At 47.1% G+C, this 13,948-nt stretch overlaps 1 protein-coding gene across 1 annotated transcript in view; it reads left to right on the top strand.

Annotated features, from left to right (window-relative positions):
- Window positions 1-13,948, top strand: part of MALRD1 (MAM and LDL receptor class A domain containing 1) — a 348,020-nt gene that overhangs the window by 51,531 nt on the left and 282,541 nt on the right. Inside the window, 4 exon segments of the mRNA XM_068146420.1 lie at window positions 406-515; window positions 7,480-7,647; window positions 10,141-10,261; window positions 11,583-11,720. Coding sequence (XP_068002521.1) covers window positions 406-515; window positions 7,480-7,647; window positions 10,141-10,261; window positions 11,583-11,720 — 537 coding nt within the window.

Below are 13,948 nucleotides of genomic sequence, written 5' to 3'. Positions count from 1 at the left end.
TTCCCTTCTCTGGACCTGCTCCAGCACCTCAGTGTCTGTCTTGGAGTGAGGGCCTCAAAACGGACTCAGGATTCAAGGTGTGGCCTCATTGCTGAGGCACAATCACTTCCCTACTCCTACTGGCCACACTGGTGCTAATCTATGCCCGGATGCTGGTCAGCACACTGCTGGTTCATGCTCATATGGCCATCAACCAGCACTCCCAGATCCTTTCCTGCCAGGCAACTTTCCAGGCAGTCTGTTCCCAATTATCCACGAAGGCTGAACTGATGGCACAGCTGCTCCATTGGTTTGCACACAGGGATAAGCTTGGTGAGCCTCACAGAGCACCTTGTGGCCCCTCTGAAGTAGCTGTTTGCCACTGCAGCATGGCACTTCTCATGTCTCTTTGTTTTTTGTTTACAGGAGCATTCATTCAGTTCAGTGGATCACCTCAGATGAACACTAAGATAGCCATGTCTCATCTGGGGAGCCCTCTCCTTGTCAGGCTGGCCCCTGAGCTTTGCTGCTGTCAGGTAACACTTTGATTTTAACTGCCCCCAGCTTTGTCAGCTATCAATCACCTACCTGATGTGCAGATATGGAAAATGGGCTCCACTTCAGTACTAGCAGAAGATGCTCCAGGTTGGTTCTTTGGGAGGAGGGAGATGCAGCAGGACTTCTAACTGTTGGTTGCCAAATATGACTCTCTGGTTGTTATTCCTTCTAAAACACCCTCCAGGTGACTCAGACTTAAGGCCTTGTTTCAGGCTTTGCTTACTCTGACAAAACTGGCTGTGCAACAAAGCCAGGAGCATACTGTCCAGTTCTGGGCCCCTCAGTTCAGGAAGGAGGTTGACTTGCTGGAGTGTCCCCAGAGAAGGGCAATGAAGTTGGTGAGGGGTTTGGAACACAGCCCTGTGAGGAGAGGCTGAGGGAGCTGGGGTTGCTTAGCCTGGACAAGAGGAGGCTCAGGGGAGAACTTCTTGCTCTCTACACCTGCCTGAAGGGAGGTTGTAGACAGGTGGATATTGGTCTCTTCTCCCAGGCACCCAGCACCAGAACAAGAGGACACAGTCTCAGGCTGTGCCAGGGGAGGTTTAGGCTGGAGGTGAGGAAGAAGTTCTACACAGAGAGAGTGATTGCCCATTGGGATGGGCTGCCTGGGGAGGTGGTGGAGTCACCATCATTGGAGGTGTTCGGGAGGAGACTTGATGGGGTGCTTGGTGCCATGGTTTAGTTGTTTAGGTGGTGTTGGATTGGTTGATAGATTGGACACGGTGATCTTGAAGGTCTATGCTATGCTATGCTATGCTATGCTATGCTATGCTATTCTACCAACCACATATCTAATGGGTGGGGACCAAGAGGATGAGGTTGGTATCACAGCTCACAGGATGTTAGAGGTTGGAAGGGACCTCTGGAGATCTTCCAGTCCAACCCCTCTGCCAGAACAGCACCATAGAATCCAGCACAGGTCACACAGGAACACATCCAGACAGGGCTGCAAAGACTCCACAGAAGTAGACTCCACAACCTCTCTGGGCAGCCTGCTCCAGGCCTCTGGGACCCTCACAGTGAAGAAATTCCTCCTCATGTTGAGGTGGAGCCCCCTGTGCTCCTTGTCCTATCCCAGGGTGCAACTTAGCAGAGCCTGTCCCCTCCCACTTGACACTCAGCTCTCAGATATTTATAAACATCTATAAATCCCCACTCAGTTTTCTCTCCTCTTGTTTTTTGTGGCACCCAGTGGCAAAGGGTACAAGCTGGAGCACAAGAGCTTTCACTTGAACTTAAGGAAAAACTTCTTGCCTGTGAGGAAGGCTCTGAGCCAGGCTGCCAGAGAGGTTGTGCAGTCTCCTTCTCCTCCAGTATCTTGTGGCTCTGTAGACCAATGCAAAAGTTAATTTCTGGAGATCTGAAGGCCATAGAAGAAGCATCTTCTCTGAAAGGGTTCTCAACCTCGAACAGCTTGAGACTGACACAGGCTGCCCAGGAAAGTGGTTGAATCCCCACCCCTAGAGGTGTTTCAAAGAGGCAGAGGTGCGGTGCTGAGGGCCATGGCTTAGCCTCAGGCTTGGTAGCATTAGAGAATGGTTGGACTGGATGAGCTTAAAGGGCTTTTCCAAACAGAACAGTTCTATGATTGCATTTTATGTGGCTTCTTAGTCTTGTAAAGAATCAGAAATGGAATAGTTACAGACGGAAATCAAGCAGAATGCTGCTGCAAGGAACACAGAAGCCTTGAAGCAGCCCATCAGAGCCCTGCCTGTTGTGTCACTCCTGGGATGCCAACAGCCTTATGCATTCACTCAGGCCGTTTCATCTCTCTTTTGTAGACTTGGATATCTCTTATTGAGAAGATAAGCACCTTTCAGATTCAAATTAACACATCTTAGAGGCCATTAAAGTGATCTGGGCACAACTGGTATGTGAATCAATGAAGCGCTCTGGTTAGATCTGTTCCAGTGGTTGCTCTGCCTCTCACACAAACACAAAAGCAGAGGGATGGGTGCACATTTTTCCAGTTCAAAGTCAGAAAAGAAAGCAGTTTCAATGCTGAGTCTGCTTGTATTGAGTGCATTTCAAGTTCCCAGATTCAGCAAAAGCCAGGGCGAGTTCTTACCCAGCTCCACACGTCTGAAAAAGAGTGGTTTTGAAGGCTAGAAGCCTGACTTTCTGCCACTGTTTCCCTGCAGACTTTTATTCGTGGGAGAGAGCCTACAAGCAGGGGCTGCTCATTAGGATGTGCACCAGCGTGTTGTGCTCTCTCGGTGTAAATGCGAGGAGATGTCCTCTGCTGGCTGTCCCACTGAGAGGATAAAAGGATCTACATAAAGAGAGCTATGTTTATTAACAGCTTTGCAAGTTCTTTAGCTCCAGGGGTTTAAAAAAGAAAGCAAGGAAGAAAAGGCAAATTGGAATTGAGAGCTAACAGTTTTATGTTGTGCCTTACTGGCTAATTGGGGCTTGGAGGTAATTTCTTTCTGCAGCTTGGTGGAGCTGAGTCAAGGTTTTGGAGCTGTAGAAGCAAATTTCTACTCCTAGCTCTGCTTATGACTCTAATGGACTACAGGAGTCATTGTAAAGTAGGACACGTAGACACAGACAGGGAAGGCAATTTTGTTTCTGAGATAATGAAAAGAAAAAGGCTGTTTGAAAAGCTGTTTGATAAAAGCATAACCTTATGTCCACATTCTTTAGGGTGTAGATCAACCAGCACCAGAACAAGAGGACACAGTCTCAGGCTGCGCCAGGGGAGGTTTAGGCTGGAGGGTAGGAGGAAGTTCTACACAGAGAGAGTGATTGCCCATTGGAATGTGCTGCCTGGGGAAGTGGTGGAGTCACCATCACTGGAGGTGTTCAGGAGAAGACTTGACAGGGTGCTTGGTGCCATGGGTTAGTTGATTAGGTGGTGTTGGATGATAGGCTGGACATGATGATCTTGAAGGTCTCTTCCAACCTGGTCTATTCTTTTCTATTCTATTCTATTCTATTCTATTCTATTCTATTCTATTCTATTCTATTCTATTCTTCAAACAGCTCATTTTGTGCCCTTGTGGCCAAGAGAGCCAGTGTTATCCTGGGGTGCAGCAAGGAAAGGGTATCAAGCAGGGTTAGGGAGGTTCTTCTCTCCCTCTAATCTGCCCTGCTGAGACCACACCTGCAATACTGTGTCCTGTTCTGGGCTCCCCAGTTCAAGAGACAGAGACCTGCTGGAAAGAGTCCAACAGTGAGCTGTGGGACTTGAGCATCTCCCCTGTGAAGAGAGACTGAGAGTCCTGAGGCTGTTTGGTCTGAAGAAGAGAAGGCTGAGTGGTGATCTAAGCAATGTCTATCAATATCTGAGGGGTGGGGATCAAGTGGAGGGGGCCAGTAATAAGCCAGGGAACAAAGGATACAAACTTGAACATAGAAGACTTCACCTCAACATGAGGAGAAACTTCTTTGGTGTGAGGGTGTTGGAGGCCTGGAGCAGGCTGCCCAGGGAGGTTGTGGAGTCTCCTTGTCTGGAGAGCTTCTAAACCCAGCTGGATGTGTTCCTGCGTGACCTGCCCTGGGTGATGCTGCTTTGGCAGGGAGGTTGGGCTCTGGAGGTCCCTTCCAACCTCTAACATTCTGTGATTCTGTGATTTTTGAAGATAACTTTTATAGCTGCTGCATTTTCTTCTGTAAGGTCTCCAGTGGAGAGAAAGAAGTTACATGCATCTATATCCATTTATTAACAAGGCTTGAGATTGTTTTATATAAGGCATGACTTTAATGAGTGGGAGAAAAAGAAACAACATGAGAAACCAAACCTACCAGCTATGAAGCCAGAAAGTATTAAAAAGTGGTAGTGTGCTGTAACACAAGTGTGCACAAGTGATAGGATGAGAGGAAAAGGCCTTGAGTTGCCTCAGGGGAGGTTGAGGTTGGATATTAGAAGAAACTTCTTCCCTGAAAGGGTTCTGAAGCACTGGCACAGGCTGCCCAGGGAGGTAGTTGAATGCCCATCCCTGGGGGTGTTTCCAAGAGACAGAGATCATAGAATCATAGTGTCATAGAATCAACCAGGTTGGAAAAGACCTCAGAGATCATCAAGTTCAACCTATTGATTGTTTAGGTGGGTTGGATCGGTTGGTGGGTTGGACATGATGATCTTGAAGGTCTCTTCCAACCTGGTCTGGTCTATTCTATTCTATTCTATTCTATTCTATTCTATTCTATTCTAGTCTAGTCTAGTCTAGTCTAGTCTAGTCTATTCCCTAATACCTAACACCTTCTGACATCTAAACCATGGCTCCAAGTGCCACACCCCAGCCTATTTTGAACACCTCCAGGGATGGTGACTCCACCACCTCCCTGGGTGCTGAAGGTGCTGAAGGACATGGTAGAGTTAGATGAGGTTGGGCTTGGTGACCTTTAAGGCCTTTTCCAACCAAAGCCATTCTCTAAGAATGTTTCCCAGCCACTCATCTGCCTTCTGCTATATCACACAAGCAAAAGAAGACTCGCTCTTCCTACTTAGATGTTGTTGTGCATTTGGTGTATTTGTCAATGATGGATTAAGTTGAGAGCCAGAAGTGAAAGGTAATGAATCCACATGCATGATGCTTTCCAGCTATTAATCAATCATTTCAATGCAAGTATATCCCTGTGGGGAGCCCAGAACTGGACATATTACTCCAGATGTGGTCTCAGCAGGACAGAGTAGAGGGGAAGAAGAACCTCCCTAGACCTGCTGGACACACTCTTCTTAAGGCACCTCAGGAGACCATTGGCCTTCTAGGCCACCAGGTCACATTGCTGTCCCATGGATAGCTTCCTGTCCACCACTACTCCAAGGTCCTTCTCCAAAGAGCTGCTCTCCAGCAGGTCAGCCCTTAATCTGCACTGGTGCATGGTGTTCCTCCTCAGATGCAGAACTCTGCACTCATCCTTGCTGAACCTCATTAAGCTACCCTTAGGCAGCTAACTGCTCCAGGCTGCCTTCAAAATCAGTTTCTCTCTAAAATTGAGTTTATCTGAGGACAGTTTTCAATCTCAGGTTCCTAACAGAAAGTTTCCAAAACAAAGGTAAGTGAAATATCATTGCTACCAAGCCTTGCACCCACTCTGCACCAGCTGGTGCTCACCTTCTCACAGAAGGTGTTCTATCCCATGGACACAAGAGGCAGGAGGCCTGTTGGCAACATTTTCATGGCTGATGAACCACCACCTCTCGGAAATGAGCAGCCCTGTCAAGCAGACTTGCTGGCTGACCCTGTGTGGTGGGTTGAAGTTTCCTCCAGCATCAACTTTTAGCCAGACTAACTCAGTTAGAAGCAAATGAAGCTGTATTCATGAGGAAAAACTGCACTCTGCAATGGAATGCAATGAATGTGTACAAAATATCCAGGAGTTACAGTATTATACAGGTATTTACACTTAGCAAACAACACAAAAACACCCCTGGGCCAAAAAGACCAGGGAAGCTGTTCCACTCTCCCTCCCCTCCCCAAACCTCCCAAACCACCCTGTACCAAGAGAGAGAAAGAAGCTGAGAGAAAGCAGCATCAGTTTTATCTCAAGGCCAGCCAGAAACAGCATGTTATCTCCCAGGCAAAGCAAAACAGCCAAGATCAGAAGAGAAGAGAAAAGGAATGGGAATGGAAGTGAAATGTGAAGAATTGTTATAGAATCATAGAATCAATAAGGTTGGAAGAGACCTCAAAGATCATCACGTCCAACCTGTCACCACAGACCTCATGACTACTAAACCATAGCACCAAGTGCCACATCCAATCCCCTCTTGAACACCTCCAGGGATGGGGACTCCACCACCTCCCTGGGCAGCACATCCCAATGGCTAACAACTCTCTCTGGGAAGAACTTTCTCCTCACCTCCAGCCTAAACTTCCCCTGGCACAGCTTGAGACTGTGTCCTCTTGTTCTGGTGCTGGCTGCCTGGGAGAAGAGACCAACCCCCACCTGGCTACAACCTCCCTTCAGGGAGTTGCAGAGAGCAAGAAGGTCTCCCCTGAGCCTCCTCTTCTCCAGGCTAAGCAACCCCAGCTCCCTCAGCCTCTCCTCACAGGGCTGTGCTCCAGACCCCTCCCCAGCTTTCTTGCCCTTCTCTGGACACCTTCAAGTGTCTCAATGTCCTTCTTAAACTGAGGAGCCCAGAACTGGACGCAGGACTCAAGGTGAATACAGCTTGATACAGATTCTCCTATTCCAGACATTTATCCAATGAATTTGTTTAGAATAATCTTTTGTTCTCCCTTTTACATCCAGTACTGATTTATTTATACTTTTCTATCAATCTACCTCAAAATCTGCAGCTAACTTTTAAAGGCATAGCCTAAAACTACCACACTCTGTCATGCATTCATCACATTTTGAGCTTACTGGACAGAGAGATTCATTTGACAATCTGGGAGCTAGAATGAAATTTCCATCCCTTAACTTGATGCCCAGGTCTCAGGAGACCTTCTTGCTGTCTACAACTACCCGAAGGGAGGTTGTAGCCAGGTGGGGGTTGGGCTCTTCTCCCAGGCACCCAGCACCAGAACAAGCAGACACAGTCTCAAGCTGTGCCAGGGGAGGTTCAGGCTTGATGTTAGGAAGAAGTTCTTCTCAGAAAGAGAGATTGGTCATTGGAATGTGCTGCCCAGGGAGGTGGTGGAGTCACCATGACTGGCGGCATTTAGGAAAAGCCTGGATGAGGCACTTGGTGCCATGGTTTAGTTGATTAGATGGTGTTGGTTGATAGGTTGGACTTGATGATCTTGAAGACCTCTTCCAACCTGGTCTGGTCTATTCTATTCTATTCTATTCTATTCTATTCTATTCTATTCTATTCTATTCTATTCTATTCTATTCTATTCTATTCTATTCTATTCTATTCTATCCTGTCTGGCTGCACAGTCTGCTATTGTGTGAGCCACCCCTCCTAAGCAGGTCTGGGAGCCACTACTGAATTGGTGTCAGGTTGATGATTCAGTTTTTAAAGTTGTTTCCTTTAAAACTCAACAGGTCAGGTTTTGGTGCTGGCTGTCTCAGGATTCCCAGCTTTCAGTCTTTAAGAGAAGTGCCCTGGATGGAAGCTTGGAAAAACTGTGTGACATTTCAGGACTGCCTGAGATACAGTGGACAAAAGTGAATGTACCTGTTAAAAGTGCAGCTGAGGACCTGCCCTTCCAGGTAATTAGAGACTGCATTTCCATTGCTTGCAAAGGAGGACTCTAATGTGCTCTCAAGAATTAATTTAGTTTTTGTAATCAAGTGTTGTGTTTTGTGTTGTGTTGTGTTTTGTGTTGTGTTGTGTTTTGTGCTGTGTTGTGTTTTGTGTTGTGTTTTGTGTTTTTTTGTTGTGTTGTGTTTTGTCTTGTGTTTTGTGTTGTGTTTTGTGTTTTGTGTTGTGTTGTGTTTTGTGTTGTGTTTTGTGTTGTGTTGTGTTTTGTGTTGTGTTGTGTTTTGTGCTGTGTTGTGTTTTGTGTTGTGTTTTTTGTTGTGTTGTGTTTTGTCTTGTGTTGTGTTTTGTGTTGTGTTGTGTTTTGTGTTGTGTTTTGTGTTGTGTTGTGTTTTGTGTTGGTTGTGTTTTGTTTTGTGTTGTGTTGTGTTTTGTGTTGTGTTGTGTTTTGTGTTGTGTTGTGTTTTGTCTTGTGTTGTGTTTTGTGTTGTGTTTTGTGTTGTGTTGTGTTTTGTGTTGTGTTGTGTTTTGTCTTGTGTTGTGTTTTGTGTTGGTTGTGTTTTGTTTTGTGTTGTGTTGTGTTTTGTGTTGTCTTGTGTTTTGTCTTGTGTTGTCTTGTGTTTTGTGTTGTGTTTTGTGTTGTGTTTTGTCTTGTGTTGTGTTTTGTGTTGTGTTGTGTTTTGTCTTGTGTTGTGTTTTGTGTTGGTTGTGTTTTGTTTTGTGTTGTGTTGTGTTTTGTGTTGTCTTGTGTTTTGTCTTGTGTTGTGTTTTGTGTTGTGTTTTGTGTTGTGTTGTGTTGTGTTTTGTGTTGTGTTTTGTGTTGTGTTGTGTTGTGTTGTGTTTTGTGTTGTGTTGTGTTGTGTTTTGTCTTGTGTTGTGTTTTGTGTTGTGTTGTGTTTTGTCTTGTGTTGTGTTTTGTTTTGTCTTGTGTTGTGTTGTATTTTGTGTTGTATTTTGTGTTGTGTTTTGTGTTGTGTTTTGTGTTGTGTTGTGTTGTGTTGTGTTGTGTTGTGTTTTGTGTTGTGTTGTGTTGTGTTTTGTGTTGTGTGTTGTGTTGTGTTGTGTTGTGTTTTGTGTTGTGTTTTGTCTTGTGTTGTGTTTTGTGTTGTGTTTTGTGTTGTGTTGTGTTGTGTTTTGTCTTGTGTTGTGTTTTGTATTGTGTTGTGTTTTGTGTTGTGTTGTGTTTTGTGTTGTGTTTTGTGTTGTGTTGTGTTTTGTTTTGTGTTGTGTTTTGTGTTGTGTTGTATTTTGTGTTGTGTTTTGCTTTGTTTTGTTTTGTTACAATCAAGCATAATCAATCTGGAGCCTCCATTTCAGGCAGGATCTGGAGGTGCTGGAAGGTGTCCAGAGCAGGGCCACGGGGATGAGCAGAGGGCTGGAGCTGCTCTGCTCTGGAGACAGACTAAGAGAGTTGGGGTTGTGCAGTCTGGAGAGGAGAAGGCTCCCAGGAGAACTTCTTGTGGCCTTCCAGGGTTAATAAAACCTCTGTGTGATGCATTGAACAGCCACATGTAATGTGAAACAGAGGCTCTAAGGAAGTAGTACTTGAGTGAGGAAAATACAAGGGAAATAGAGGCAGCCGTAAAAAAGGGCAGGGAAGCAAATTAGTTCCATTTCTTCATACATGGCAGAGCATTCTGGTGAGACCCCACCTGCAGTACTGCATCCATGTTTTAGTTACACACTGCAAGCACAGCACTACTTTGCTAAAGTGCTAGTTCCTCCTACATTTAGGCTAAGCATGGCCTACCACTGTATCAAGACCTAAGCTTATATTACCAGATAGCAGACACTACGTATTGTGATGATTGCAACACTTCCCCAGGAGGGTGGTGAGAGCCTGGCACAGGCTGCCCAGGGAGGTGGTGGAAGCCTCCTGCCTGGAGGTGTTTGCAGCCAGGCTGGATGTGGCTGTGAGCAACCTGCTGTAGTGTGAAGTGTCCCTGGCCATGGCAGGGGTCTTGGAACTGGCTGAGCCTTGAGGTCACTTCCAACCCTGACAACTCTGTGATTCTGCTGGCTCCTAGTGAGCTTCACCTCCCCCAGCACACCCAAGGCCTTTTCCTCAGGGCTGCTCTCCATCCAGTCCCTGCCCAGCCTGTATTGGTGCTAGGGATTGCCCTGACCCAGCTGCAGGACCTTGCCCTTGGTCTTGTTGAACCTCTTGAGGTTGTCATGGGCCCAGCTCTGCAGCCTGTCCAGGTCCCTCTGGATGGATCCTTCCCTCCAGCTGTCAGCAGCACCACACAGCTTGGTGCCATCAGCAATCCTGCTGAGGCTGCACTCAGTGCCACTGTCCATGGCATCAACAAAGATGTAGGAAGCTATGGTTTGAACAGCTGACTTAGAGCAAATCTTAATCCTTGTTTTTGCTGCCTGCTATACCAAGTTGGTTGTCCATGGTACTCACTTCCTGTGCAGATGTCATGAACTACAAAGGAATGTTCAGATGTCTTTTTATCGTGCAATCTCAAATGACCTTTGTTATTTCTGCCTACTTACAGATTATTTTAAGAGCTACTCTCCTGAAGGCAAATGCTGCTGTTGCTGTTGATGACATCAGCATAACAGAGGGATGTGGAGCTGTCAATAAATCACTCCTGGGTCTCAGGCAAGGAAATGAAGGCAAGCTCTGTGGTTTTCAGTGTATTTCCCCCTTTGTCTGTTGTGTATAACTGTGATTTGATTGACAGCTTCAAGATACAGTTTTGGGCTCCCCAGTTCAGGAGAGACAGAGACCTGCTGGTGAGAATCCAACAGAGAGCCATGAGGATGATTAGGGGACTTGAGCATCTCCCCTGTGGAGAGAGACTGAGAGCCCTGGGGCTGTTTAGTCTGGAGAGGAGAAGGCTGAGAGGGAATGTGATCAATGTCTATCAATATCTGATGGGTGGGGGTCAAGTGAAGGGGGCCAAGCTCCTTTGGGTGGGATGCAATAATATGACAAGGAACAACAGGTACAAGCTTGAACACAGAAGGTTTCAGCTCAACATGAGGAGAAACTTCTTTGGTGTGAGGGTGCTGGAGGCCTGGAGCAGGCTGCCCAGAGAGGTTGTGGAGTCTCCTGCTCTGGGCACCTTTCAAACCCACCTGGATGCATTCCAGTGCAGACTACCCTGGGTGCTCCTGCTTTGGCAGGGGAATTGGACTGGATGACCTCTGGAGGTCCTTTCCAAGCTCGAACGTACTGTGGTACTGTGAAACCTGAGGAAAAAGTCCATATGGTGTCATCAATCATGAGTACTGAAGACTCACCCTATCTCACACTGTAATTAGCTTGCACTGCTATTGCAAAGTGAGCTGTGAGGGGAATACCAGTTGGCACTTAATGAGAAGCATTACACTTGGATGCAGAAGCAGAAGCAAAACATCTTCTACCTTCTGCTAAAGAGCTACTTCCACTCCATTATCCTTAGGACAAGAGGGGTCTCCTGTCCTAGAGACACTGAGACCCTGGAGAGTGTCCAGAGAAGGGCAGGGAAGCTGCTAAGGGGTTTGGAGGGCATCATCACACCAAGAGCAGCTGAGGGAGCTGGGGTTGTGTAGTGTGCAGAAGAGAAGGCTGAGGGAGACCTCATTGCTCTCCACAGCTCCCTGAGAGGAGGCTGGAGTGAGGCTGGGCTTGGTCTCTTCTGCCAAGCAACCAGAGCTAGGAGGAGAGGAAATGTGCTGAAGCTGTGCCAGGGGAGGGTTAGGCTGGAGACTAGGTCTTTGCTGCATGAGTGGTGAGGGGTTGGGACAGGCTGCCCAGGGAGGTGGTGGAGTCCCTGTCCCTGGAGGTGTTCAGGAAAGGCTTGGATGTGGCACTTGGTGCCATGGTTTAGTCATGTGGTAGGTTGGACTTGCTGATCTTTGAGGTCTCTTCCAACCTTGGTGATTCTGTGCCACCAGGATTTCCCATAGCTGTGGTTTTGCTTATCTTTGCCTCTCTGTTTTTGTTTTGAAGAAGAAACAGAATTCACAGCTGCTGATTCTTCATCTTTGCCCTGCCTACCTGGACACCTCTCATGTGGGGATGGACAATGTGTTCCACCTGGGAAAGTCTCTGATCTAACTCCTGACTGTTCCAGCAGATGGGATGAAGGCAAGTGCCATAAGGGACAGTTTAAAAGCTGCCAGGCTGATGTGACTGTTTGCTTTTCCTATCTGCCAGGCTTTCATGGCTTCATTAATGTTCTCATTTAATTAAAAGCCAAAGCTCTTGAGAGATTATTAATTTTTATTTTATCCTGATTTTTTCCCCTCTTTTCTTTTCTGTAGCAACAATGGGCAGAATCCAACAGGATGGCATTCAACAAATCCAAGTGCTGGGTGCTGCATTTTGGCCACAGCAACCCCATGCAGAGCTACAGTCTGGGGTCAGAGTGGCTGAGAGCAGCCAGGCAGAGAGGGACCTGGGGGTGCTGATTGACAGCTGCCTGAACATGAGCCAGCAGTGTGTCCCGGTGGCCAAGAGGGCCAATGGCATCCTGGCCTGCATCAGGAAGAGTGTGGCCAGCAGGAGCAGGGAAGTCATTGTGCCCTGTACTCTGCTTTGGTTAGGCTGCACCTTGAGTCCTGTGTCTAGTTCTGGGCTCCTCAGTTTAAGAAGGACATTGAGACACTTGAAAGTATCCAGAGAAGGGCAACAAGGCTGGGGAGAGGCCTTGAGCACAGCCCTGTGAGGAGAGGCTGAGGGAGCTGGGGTTGCTTAGCCTGGAGAAGAGGAGGCTCAGGGGAGACCACATTGCCCTCTACAACTACCTGAAAGGTGATTGTAGCCAGGTGGGGGTTGGTCTCTTTAGCAGCCAGCACCAGAACAAGAGGACACAGTCTCAAGCTGTGCCAGGGGAGGTTTAGGCTGGAGGTGAGGAGAAAGTTCTTCCCAGAGAGAGTGATTCATCATTGGGATGTGCTGCCCAGGGAGGTGGTGGAGTCCCCATCCCTGGAGGTGTTCAAGAGGGGATTGGATGTGGCACTTGGTGCCATGGTTTAGTTGTCATGAGGTGTTAGGTATTAGGTAATAGATTGGAACTGGTGATCTCTGAGGTCTTTTCCAACCTGGTTGATTCTGTGATTCTGTGCACCTTAGACCCAGTTTGACTTCGAGTCATAGAATTGATTTGCCATGGTCTAGTCATGAGGTCTGTGGTGACAGGTTGGACTCGATAATCTTTGAGGTCTCTTCCACCCTTGGTGATACTGTGTGTGATACTGTGATACTATGGTATTTCCCTCTTAGCACTGAAGCCAGAAGTCTGGTCTCTGATTATTTGCTTTCTATTACTGTTGATAGTTTATTCATTATCTTACTATTATATTTGATTACCTTTGATTATTTACTCTTTAGTAGAAAGTGTTGTATAAAATACAGTATTTTATGTCATAACTCTTCAGGTGCTGAATATGAAATGCAGTTTTACACTGAAAAAACCTTTAATATGTAAGACTGGAGCAGTGCCTCATGAGGAGAGACTGAGAGCCCTGGGGCTGTTTAGTCTGGAGAGGAGAAGGCTGAGAGGAGATCTAATAAAAGTCTATAAATATCTGAGGGATGAGTGTCAGGAAGGAAGGGACAGGGCCAGGCTCTGCTCACTTGTGCCCTGGCATAGGACAAAGAGTAATGGATGGAAACTGCAGTACAGGAGGTTCCACTTCAACATGAGGAAGAACTTCTTCACTGTGAGGGTCCCAGAGCCCTGGAGCAGGCTGCCCAGAGAGGTTGTGGAGTCTCCTTCTTTGAAGCCTTTCCAGGCCTGTCTGGATGTGTTCCTGTGTGAACTGTGCTGGATTCTGTGGTCCTGCTCTGGCAGTGGGGTTGGACTGGAAGGTCTCCAGAGGTTCCTTCCAACCTTAACATCCTGTGTTCCTGTAAAGCAACACATTTAACAAACCACATCCAAACCACCTTTAAACACCTCACAGAATCACAGAATCAAACAGGTTGGAAAAGACCTCAGAGTTCATCAAGTCCAACCTATTACCTAATGCCTAACAACTCCTGACAACTAAACATGGCTCCCAGTGCCACATCCAAGCCTTCCCTGAACACCTCCAGGGTTGGTGACTCCACCACCTCCCTGGGCAGCCTGTGCCAATCTCTGACCACTCTTGCTGGGAGCAAATGCTTCCTACTGTCCAGTCTTAACCTGCCCTGCTGCAGCTTGAAGCCATCCCCTCTTATTCTGTCACTAATTACCTGGGAAAAGAGACCAACACCAATCTCTCCACAACCTCCTTCCAGGTAGCTGTAGAGAGCCATGAGGTGTCCCTTGAGCCTGCTCTGTTTCAAGCAGCCCCAGCTCCTTCAGCCATTCGTCCCTAGGTCCTTCA

This window comes from Melanerpes formicivorus, unplaced genomic scaffold (genome assembly GCF_026170545.1).
Source record: "Melanerpes formicivorus ecotype bairdi unplaced genomic scaffold, bMelFor1.0.p_v2 SCAF_13, whole genome shotgun sequence".
NCBI lineage: Eukaryota > Metazoa > Chordata > Aves > Piciformes > Picidae > Melanerpes > Melanerpes formicivorus.
The sequence above is the reverse complement of the archived record's forward strand: the minus strand, read 5'-3'. Positions and strand labels throughout refer to the sequence as shown.